Source organism: Labrus bergylta, chromosome 3 (genome assembly GCF_963930695.1).
Source record: "Labrus bergylta chromosome 3, fLabBer1.1, whole genome shotgun sequence".
Taxonomy (NCBI): Eukaryota; Metazoa; Chordata; class Actinopteri; order Labriformes; family Labridae; genus Labrus; species Labrus bergylta.
In genome coordinates, this window is record NC_089197.1 from 58,892 (window position 1) to 70,000 (window position 11,109).

General features: G+C 45.0%; 1 protein-coding gene across 1 annotated transcript in view; it reads left to right on the plus strand.

Annotated features, from left to right (window-relative positions):
* Nucleotides 1–6,504: 6,504 nt before the first annotated feature.
* Nucleotides 6,505–11,109, plus strand: part of LOC110001401 (mucin-5AC-like) — a 36,247-nt gene continuing 31,642 nt past the window's right edge. Inside the window, exons 1-2 of the mRNA XM_065953245.1 lie at nt 6,505–6,586; nt 10,381–10,639. Of these exons, the coding sequence (XP_065809317.1) occupies nt 6,511–6,586; nt 10,381–10,639 (335 nt within the window). The 5' untranslated portion in view covers nt 6,505–6,510. The remainder of the gene's footprint in view (nt 6,587–10,380; nt 10,640–11,109) is intronic.

An 11,109-nucleotide genomic window follows, 5' to 3' on the forward strand; every position in this document is an offset into this window, starting at 1 on the left:
ACCAGACTGGAGGTGTTAGTGGACCAGGAGAGGTCCTCTGTGATGTGGGTCCCCAGGAACTTGAAGCTGGAGACACGTTCAACAGCCATCCCGTTGATGTGAATGGGGTTGTGCGTGCTTCCTCTTTCTCTCCTGAAGTCCACGATGATCTCCTTCGTCTTGCTGGTGTTGAGGAGCAGGTTGTTGTCAGCACACCAGGCGGCCAGATGCTGTACCTCCTCCCTGTAGGCCGTGTCATCGTTGTTGCTGATGAGGCCAATCACCGCTGTATCGTCCGCAAACTTGATGATGGTGTTGGATCCATGTACAGGTCTGCAGTCGTGGGTGAAGAGGGAGTAGAGGAATGGGCTCAGCACACAGCCCTGTGGTACGCCTGTGTTGAGTGTGATGGTGGTGGAGCAGGTGTGTCCTGACTTAACATACTGGGGTCTGTTGGTCAGAAAGTCCATTATCCAGTGACGGAGGGAGGAGTTGAAGCCCAGGTCTCCGAGTTTAGTGTTTAACTTGGAGGGGATGACAGAGTTGAATGCTGAGCTAAAATCAACAAACAGCATTCGTGCGTATGTGTTGTTATTGTCCAGATGTGTGAGCACAGAGTGCAGCGCAGTGGAGACTGCATCCTCTGTACTCCTGTTGCTGCGGGAGGCAAACAGGAATGGGTCCAGTGTGGGTGGGAGGCAGTTTTTCAGGTGTACTAGGACCAGTCGCTCAAAGCACTTCATAGAATAGAGAGCGTTATTTATTTTAAGTTAGGAATGTTTGAGTCATTTTAATTCAGTTCATTCAGAAAAGCCATGATGTGATTTTTGTGTTTGGGAATAACTGTCCTTCAATATACAGCTTGTCAACGACCAGAGATGTATGTTTGTTGTTGCTTGTGTTTTCTTTAAGATTTGAATAACACGCTCCAGCATTCCCACTATTGTTATTCAAATCTTTATTATTCAACTTCTACTTCCGTGCGTTTTTCGCCGCGCTTCTCCTCTTCAACCATTTGTGCTACGTCCACCATTCAACTATCATACTATCCGGCTTCTTCGGGACATGATGGCTATGACTTTTCACTTTTTAACTACTTTTACTTTTTAAGTTATTCCACTTTTTCTACAAAACTTTGCCCCATTGAAATGAATAGAAAGATTTTCCACTTTTCCACTTTTTTCTCAGCCTTATAACTTTGGCTCTGTTCTGCCTAGAGACTCCATTTTTGCTTTAAAACATTCACACCCTTTTCCACTATTCACACTACTTTCACTTGTCTTGCTACTTTTTATACTTTTCAAACTGTACCTCCAAATGTTTGGTGATGTTTTGAACTTCTTTCACATTTTAGAGTGAGTGACATCATCGCTAGAGTGGGACAGAGTTCTGAGATAGTTTCAAAATCTCCCGAACAAATTGCTCTACTGACCATAATCTTCACCCCACACACATATATTTACCCTCAAAATGTAGGAAAACTTGTCCTCTCTCACACATTGACTTTTCAGGACAATTGGAGAAAAGGTTTTTACACTGTGAGCTTCAAAGCGACAGGTGGTCCAGGTAAATCTCCATCTGGGGTTAAGGTAAACTTCAGCCTGACTTCACTGACCAAACCTCTTGGGACTAACTTTTTAAATCGCTGTGGTTTCCACATTTCTTGGATCCCAGACATGAAAATCACATCAATGCGTTCGTCCATTTGTCCTCTTACTCACAAAATCATCATTTAGCCACCAACTCTTAATTTAAGCCCTTGAAATGAGCACTCAATAGGGAGACGTTTTCCCCTTTTTCTCATTGTCTGATGAGACTGTACTGTTTATGCAGTATCTTCTACTTCTACTACTGTTTCTTCATCTTCTACTAATACTTCTTCTTCTACTACTCCTTTTACTTCTTCTACTTCTTCTTCTACTACTATTCTTTTACTATTTCCTCTTCTACTTTTTCTTCATCTACTCTTCCTTCAGCTGTTTTTGCTGATTCTTCTTTTACTTTTTGTTCTTCTGCTTTTACTGCTTTTTCTTCTTCTTCTTCTACTACTATTCTTTTACTATTTTCTCTTCTTCTACTTTTTCTTCATCTACTCTTCCTTCAGCTGTTTCTGCTGATTCTTCTTCATTCAGCAGTGTTTTGCAAAACATTTCAACGGTCAGCATTCCCACGCATTTTCTGCAGGTAAATGCAAATTGTCCAGTCACACTCTACTATTACTCCGCAACATATTGCAATACATCCATTGTCCAAAAGATGATGGAAAGCTGAGAGATAGGCAGGGCAATTCAGGGCAGAATCAGGCAGACAGGAGGGCGGGGGGCAGGGGTTCTCCTGAGATCAGACATGATGTGGAAGTGGCGTACAAAGCATCAGAGTCCTCTATATGACGCTTTAATAATGATTCATGCATTTACTCTCTTTAGGTTGAGAAGTTAATGGGATTGTCTTCATGAATCTTATCAAAGAGATTTATATTAAGTGCTTGTGGAAAAACTGGAAAATTAAAAGGAAAGATGTTCTCAAAAAAGTTCATGAGCTACCATTCAGATATAAATAAAGCAGTTGAGGTTTGATTTCATGTTATACGAATGAAATGTTGTTTACTAAGCAAGAGTGAAACTGTGACCATTTTTCAAACACAGGCAGCTCATTCTGATTCATTAAATGAAGCTTAATACTGCAAATATTTACAGAAACATATTGCATTCACATAAGAAAATAAAAAAAACTCCTCCATTTTAATGACTTAAAAAAATTATCTTGTAATTACAAGTTACAAGGTGATAATTTTCTGGGCACAACAAGTTCAAGTTAGTTCAAGTTATCTTTATTAGTCAAATGCACAACATAACGGGCAAAGCATTCATAGCTGGCAATTAAATTTTTGGGGCAACATCTTAGGGTTTAGGAGTTCAAGGGGTTTACATCTCCGAGTGTAGAGGTCCTGTATGGATGGCAGATCAGACCTGTTGATGTACTGTGCAGTTTTCACGACCCTCTGCAGAGCTTTGCGGTCGTGGTCGTTGCAATTTCCATACCAGATGGTGATGCAGCCAGTCAGGATACTCTCGATGGTGCATCGGTAAGATGTTGCAGAGTATCCTGGTGCCCATACCAAACCTCTTCAGTCTGAAGATGTCTCGCTGCCTTAACAACAATGTCGGTGTGGTGTGACCAGGACAGGTCCTCAGTGATGTGTACCCCAAAGAACCTGAAGCTACTGACTCGCTCTACTGCAGCCCCATCTATGTAGATGGGGCGTGCTCTCCTCCCTGAGCTAGAGTGCAGCTCCATCAGCGTGAGAGTGCAGCTCCATCAGAGTGCAGCTCCATCAGTGTGAGAGTGCAGCTCCATCAGCGTGAGAGTGCAGCTCCATCAGCGTGAGAGTGCAGCTCCATCAGAGTGAGAGTGCAGCTCCATCAGAGTGAGAGTGCAGCTCCATCAGAGTGAGAGTGCAGCTCCATCAGAGTGCAGCTCTATCAGAGTGAGAGTGCAGCTCCATCAGCGTGAGAGTGCAGCTCCATCAGCGTGAGAGTGCAGCTCTATCAGTGTGAGTGCAGCTCCATCAGAGTGAGAGAGCAGCTCCATCAGAGTGAGAGTGCAGCTCCATCAGAGTGAGAGTGCAGCTCCGTCAGAGTGCAGCTCTATCAGAGTGAGAGAGCAGCTCCATCAGAGTGAGAGTGCAGCTCCATCAGAGTGAGAGAGCAGCTCCATCAGAGTGAGAGTGCAGCTCCATCAGAGTGAGAGTGCAGCTCCATCAGAGTGAGAGTGCAGCTCCGTCAGAGTGCAGCTCTATCAGAGTGAGAGAGCAGCTCCATCAGAGTGAGAGTGCAGCTCCGTCAGAGTGCAGCTCTATCAGAGTGAGAGAGCAGCTCCATCAGAGTGAGAGTGCAGCTCCGTCAGAGTGCAGCTCTATCAGAGTGAGAGTGCAGCTCCATCAGAGTGCAGCTCTATCAGAGTGAGAGTGCAGCTCTATCAGAGTGAGAGTGCAGCTCCATCAGCGTGAGAGTGCAGCTCCACCAGTGTGAGAGTGCAGCTCCATCAGAGTGAGAGTGCAGCTCCATCAGAGTGAGAGTGCAGCTCCATCAGAGTGCAGCTCCATCAGAGTGCAGCTCCATCAGAGTGCAGCTCCATCAGCGTGAGAGTGCAGCTCCGTCAGAGTGCAGCTCCATCAGCGTGAGAGTGCAGCTCCGTCAGAGTGCAGCTCTATCAGAGTGAGAGTGCAGCTCCATCAGAGTGAGAGTGCAGCTCCATCAGCGTGAGAGTGCAGCTCCGTCAGAGTGCAGCTCCATCAGAGTGAGAGTGCAGCTCCGTCAGAGTGCAGCTCTATCAGAGTGAGAGTGCAGCTCCGTCAGAGTGCAGCTCCATCAGAGTGAGAGTGCAGCTCCGTCAGAGTGAGAGTGCAGCTCCATCAGAGTGCAGCTCTATCAGAGTGAGAGTGCAGCTCTATCAGAGTGCAGCTCTATCAGAGTGAGAGTGCAGCTCCATCAGAGTGAGAGTGCAGCTCCATCAGAGTGAGAGTGCAGCTCCATCAGAGTGAGAGTGCAGCTCCATCAGAGTGCAGCTCCATCAGAGTGAGAGTGCAGCTCTATCAGAGTGAGAGTGCAGCTCCATCAGAGTGAGAGTGCAGCTCCATCAGAGTGCAGCTCTATCAGAGTGAGAGTGCAGCTCTATCAGAGTGAGAGTGCAGCTCCATCAGAGTGCAGCTCTATCAGAGTGCAGCTCTATCAGAGTGCAGCTCTATCAGAGTGAGAGTGCAGCTCCATCAGAGTGCAGCTCTATCAGAGTGCAGCTCCGTCAGAGTGCAGCTCCATCAGAGTGAGAGTGCAGCTCCGTCAGAGTGCAGCTCCATCAGAGTGAGAGTGCAGCTCCGTCAGAGTGAGAGTGCAGCTCCATCAGAGTGAGAGTGCAGCTCCATCAGAGTGAGAGTGCAGCTCCGTCAGAGTGAGAGTGCAGCTCCATCAGAGTGCAGCTCCATCAGAGTGAGAGTGCAGCTCCATCAGAGTGCAGCTCTGTCAGAGTGAGAGTGCAGCTCCGTCAGAGTGCAGCTCCATCAGAGTGAGAGTGCAGCTCCGTCAGAGTGAGAGTGCAGCTCCATCAGAGTGAGAGTGCAGCTCCATCAGAGTGAGAGTGCAGCTCCGTCAGAGTGAGAGTGCAGCTCCGTCAGAGTGAGAGTGCAGCTCCATCAGAGTGAGAGTGCAGCTCCGTCAGAGTGAGAGTGCAGCTCCATCAGAGTGAGAGTGTCCATCAGAGTGAGAGTGCAGCTCCATCAGTGTGAGAGTGTCCGTCAGAGTGAGAGTGCAGCTCCATCAGAGTGAGAGTGCAGCTCCATCAGAGTGAGAGTGCAGCTCCATCAGAGTGAGAGTGTCCATCAGAGTGAGAGTGCAGCTCCATCAGAGTGAGAGTGCAGCTCCATCAGAGTGAGAGTACAGCTCCGTCAGAGTGAGAGTGTCCATCAGAGTGAGAGTGCAGCTCCATCAGAGTGAGAGTGCAGCTCCATCAGAGTGAGAGTGTCCATCAGAGTGAGAGTGTCCATCAGAGTGAGAGTGTCCGTCAGAGTGAGAGTGCAGCTCCATCAGAGTGAGAGTGCAGCTCCATCAGAGTGAGAGTGCAGCTCCATCAGAGTGAGAGTACAGCTCCATCAGAGTGCAGCTCCATCAGAGTGCAGCTCCATCAGAGTGAGAGTGCAGCTCCATCAGTGTGAGAGTGCAGCTCCATCAGAGTGAGAGTGCAGCTCCGTCAGAGTGAGAGTGCAGCTCCATCAGAGTGAGAGTGTCCATCAGAGTGAGAGTGTCCATCAGAGTGAGAGTGTCCGTCAGAGTGAGAGTGCAGCTCCATCAGAGTGAGAGTGCAGCTCCATCAGAGTGAGAGTACAGCTCCATCAGAGTGCAGCTCCATCAGAGTGCAGCTCCATCAGAGTGCAGCTCCATCAGTGTGAGAGTGCAGCTCCATCAGAGTGAGAGTGCAGCTCCGTCAGAGTGCAGCTCCATCAGAGTGCAGCTCCATCAGTGTGAGAGTGCAGCTTCATCAGTGTGAGAGTGCAGCTCCATCAGAGTGAGAGTGCAGCTCCATCAGAGTGAGAGTGCAGCTCCATCAGAGTGAGAGTGTCCATCAGAGGAAATATGCAGATATCTTCTCTCCACAATTGTGTTTGTGTCTGAAGATCATCAGAGTTATATAATTTGCAACTGCACAGTTTAAGGAAACATTAGAGACTGTAATCTATTTTTAGTGAAATCCGTCTGTCTCAATGTTTGTCCTTCAACACATTGACACACTTCCAGCACCTTCACTTAACATGACAGGACACACATACATGAGAGGCCTGCAGGGGAACAAGCTGCTGGGTACACTGAAAGAGGTGATGACATGTTTACTGAACAAACAAATAGTAACTGCAAACACTCAGGTATTTATTTAAGCCTCTCTTACCTGTACAGGTGGAGCAGCTCCACCCTCACTCTCAGGATATAAAAGGACACATCGTGCAGGTGAGTCGCTCAGAGAAGGTCAGTCCTCCGGTTCAACATGGGGACCAAAGAACTACGATCCACGTTATGGCTCGTCTATGTGGCGCTGCTCGTCTGCTCCCTGACCGAGGATGGTGAGCCTCTCACACACACACACACACACACACACACACACACACACACACACACACACACACACACATATACACACACACACACACACACACACACACACACACACACACACACACACACATATACACACACACACACACAGACACACACACACACACACACATATACACACACACACACACACACACACACACACACACACACACACACACACAGACACACACACACACACACACACACATATACACACACACACACACACACACACACACACATACACACAGACACACACACACACACACATATACACACACACATATACACACACATATACACACACACACACACACACACACACACACACACACACACATATACACACACACACACTCACACGTCGTTTTCATACAGGAATGAAACGAAAAATGCCGTTGCTCTTTACTGTACTGTGTTTGTTCATTTTGTGCAGCATAGGATGAAGCCCCCACGGGCACGGGACCTAACCCTAAACTCTAGTGCAACATACCGGGGAACGTGTGCATCTGGCTGTGCGCTGGTTAAATCGTTACCCCTACACCCTTTCTTTTCATCTGACACTGTGGTCTTGTCCCGTCTCATCAGTATAACGGCTTTGCAAGACAATTTAACCATTTCCATAAACTGTGCTTGTGATTTTGTATTGGAGGACTCTAAGAAAGATACCTCCTCCAAATAACTTAAACAGAGGTGTCTTATTGTTCTATAGCTGCTGATTTCAGGGAATGTGCAACCCAATCCAGGTCCAGATTCTTCTATAAATTTTAACACTCCTGCCGACTTTAAATCAAGGTCTGGTCTTGGTTTCATCCATCTGAATGTACACAGTTTAATAGCTAAAATGGACATGATTCATATCTGGGCGAACTCAACAGATGCTTCTGTAATTGTTCTATCTGAAACTTGGTTGAGTAAATCTGTTCTGAACAAGGATATTAGTATCGATGGTTATAATATATTTAGGACTGACCGGCCCAAAGGGGGAGGGGGTATTGCAATTTATATAAAAAGCAAGTTTCATGCAAATGTGCTTCTCTTCAAGTCAGAGAGTAAGCAGTTTGAATTGTTGGCTCTTGATCTTGAGATATCGAAATCTCTCCATATAACTGTTGTTGGTTGTTATAGGACACCTTCAGCTGTCAGCAGTGCACTATCCACCCTGATGCAGCTTTAAACAGAATTGAAGTTTAATGAAATTGTCATTATTGGAGATTTTAACTGGAACTGGTTAAAACCAGTATCTGATGATTTTAAAGCTTACTGTGACTCGCTAACCCTCTTTCAAATTGTCGATAGCCCCACTAGACCCAATCTTAAATGTCCAGAAAAATCATCTCTAATAGATTTTATTCTAACAAACACTCCTCATAAATACACAACCGACATTAGTGACCATTGTGTTATTGCCTCAGTGAGAAATACAAAAATCCCCAAAACCAAGCCACGCATCATTATAAAGCGTGACATGAAACATTTTAATGAACAAGGGTTTTTTCATGACTTGTTTAATTTTGACTGGCAGAAAATGCATCATATTCCTGATGTTGAAAGTGCATGGAAATTCTTTTATGATGGTTTCACAAAAATTGTGGACAAGCATGCTCCCCTCAGAGAGTACAGAGTTATCTAACTCAATTCATGAGCGAAATATAGCATGGGCAAAAGCCAGGAGATCAGGTCTGGATTCGGACTGGCTGCTTTACAGGCAGATGAGCAATGCTCTCACAGCTGCAATTAGGAAAGCCAAAGCTGATCATTTCCTTACAGAAACCTCAAGCAACCTAAACAATCCCTTGAAATTCTGGAAGACAATTAAATCCCTGGCTGGAAATACAAATGGAATTGAGCTTCCTGCATACATTGTTAAGGACTCACTTAAAGTCACTGATAAGTCCAAAATGCTTGGTGTCTTTAATGAACATTTTATAGCCTCTGGCTCCTTGTTTGACTCTTTTAGCAATAGGCATATAAATTCCCCTACTGTTTTTTCTGACTGTCATGTTACAGGTAGTCAATCCTTCAGTTTTCAAGTCATTACAGTCTCAGAAGTGGTCAAAGCCCTCAAACTCCTCGACACAAAAAAATCTGCAGGTCCTGACACTTAGAACTTTTTAAAGCTGGCAGCTGATTTTATCGCACCACCCTTCACACATCTTTTTAATCTCTCCCTGGACACAAACGAAATTCCTCTTATATGGAAATCTGCATTTGTTCTTCCCTTGTTGAAAGGGGGGGACCCTACAGTCTTAAATAATTATAGACCCATCTCCAAATTGTCGGTCCTGGTCAAGGTTCTGAAGTCCATTGTGAGTGAACAACTGAAATATTTCCTACTATCAAACAATATCTTATCTGACTTTCAGTCAGGTAACACAGCACAACTACAGCGGCCTTAAAAGTGGTCAATGATTTAATAGAATTTTTAGACAACAAACACCACTGTGCAGCGCTTTTTATTGATTTATCAAAGGCTTTTGATACTGTGGATCATGCAATACTAAAGCAAAGACTTAGTAGCGTAGGACTATCAGACAAAGTGGTCTGCTGGTTTGAAAGCTACCTTTCTGGTAGATCTCAGTGCGTGCAGGCAGAAGGCATCACTTCTAGCTCCCTTGTAGTATCCAAAGGGGTGCCCCAGGGATCAGTCTTGGGACCACTACTCTTCATTTTATATCTGCACCTAAACCAAATCAGGCCCTTTGTCAGCTACAACTTGCTTTTATTACTGTACAACATACCTTGTGTGACTTAAAACTTGTGCTGAATGCCCTAGCCTTCCTGCTATCTCCACCTTTCAGGGCTTTGAAATTGAGTCTGTATCTCAATACAGATATCTGGGATTTGTGATTGATGATTCTCTCTATTTTAAGCCTCGCATTCAACAATTGGTAAAAAAACTCAAGTTAAAATTAGGATTTTATTTTAGAAATAAGTCTTGCTCTTCATTTAAGGCCAAAAAAACACTTGTTGCTGCCACATTTATATCAGTTCTAGACTATGGCGATGCTATTTACATGCACGCATCCTCGCAAAGCCTACATGCGCTGGATACTGTCTACCATGGGACACTGAGGTTTATCACCAATCTTTAAGCACTTACTCACCACTGCTCCTTCTATGCTCGGGTTGGTTGGACTGCCTTGTCTGCACGTAGACTAAACCACTGGCATATTTTTATTTATAAGGGAATTCTCGGTCTGCTTCCATCCTACCTACAGAGCTACATACTTCAAAAAAGTACTGGAAGTTACAATCTTCGCTCGCAGGATTTATACCTTCTAACCATCCCTAAAGGGTCGAATTAGGAAAAAGGCCGTTCAAGTATGCTGCCCCCTCTTCTTGGAATCGGTTGCAAGATACTTTAAATCTCCGGGAGCTGGTTTCCTTGAATGTTTTTAAAGGTCGTCTTAATGATCTGGAGGCAGAAATATCTGACTGTAGATGTTTTAGCTAACTCGTATGACTTATGGCAGATTCTGATTAATTTTTGTGATTCCTGTATTTATGTGTTTTATGTCTGAAACCCTGTAACTGTGCTGCTGCCTGTCTGGGCCAGGACGCTCTCGTAAAAGAGTTTTTTAATCTCAATGAGACTTTTTCCTGGTTAAATAAAAAAAAAAAAAAAACACAGACACACACACAGAATCAAAGAGTTAGCTCATTAATGACTTGTTAACTCTTTGATGACTCGTTAACTCTTTGATGACTCGTTAACTCTTTGATGACTCATACACTCGACCTGTTTGTGTTGTTTCAGTTAAAGGCTCTCACATTGACCACGTGTGCACCATGTGGGGAAACTTCCACTGGAAGACGTTCGATGGCGAGTTCTTCACCCTGCCGACATCCTGTCAACACGTCCTGGTGTCACAGTGTAAAGAAACTTACGAGACCTTCAACATTCAGATGACACGCTCCACACTAAACAACGTGACCGCCATCAGCAGGATCATCATGAAGCTGGACGGGGTTGTCGTGGAGATGAGCAGTGGGTCTGTGAAGGTCGACGGCCAGGCGTGAGTCCTCACTGCACTGTAAACACACCGTGGTTAAACACACCGTGTTTAGACACGCCCACTCACTCCTTCTGCAGCAACATGACACAATGTTTGCCCCTTGCACACAAATAAACCCCTATGTGCTGCAGGCTGTGTATGAGACATACATGCAGCTCTAAAGACAGACACCAGATCTCAATCAGGTCAGTTTTACAAAATCAATACAGAGAATAGTTTCTAAATATTTTTATTCATAACATGGAGTTTACAAAGTCAGAAAGTATTATCAGAAGTGTTGAGACACCTGTGTGATTCATTATCCTTGCTTTGGAGTATATCAAATTATTCTCATTTAGGACAAAGCACTGCAAAAAGGCTTACCATTATTTTGTTATATTCATTCTTCACAGTTCCTACAGACACCTGGCATACCCCAATTTAGTGCAGTGGTGCTGGGAATACCTGGGCCAGCACATCAGGGTGGTCAT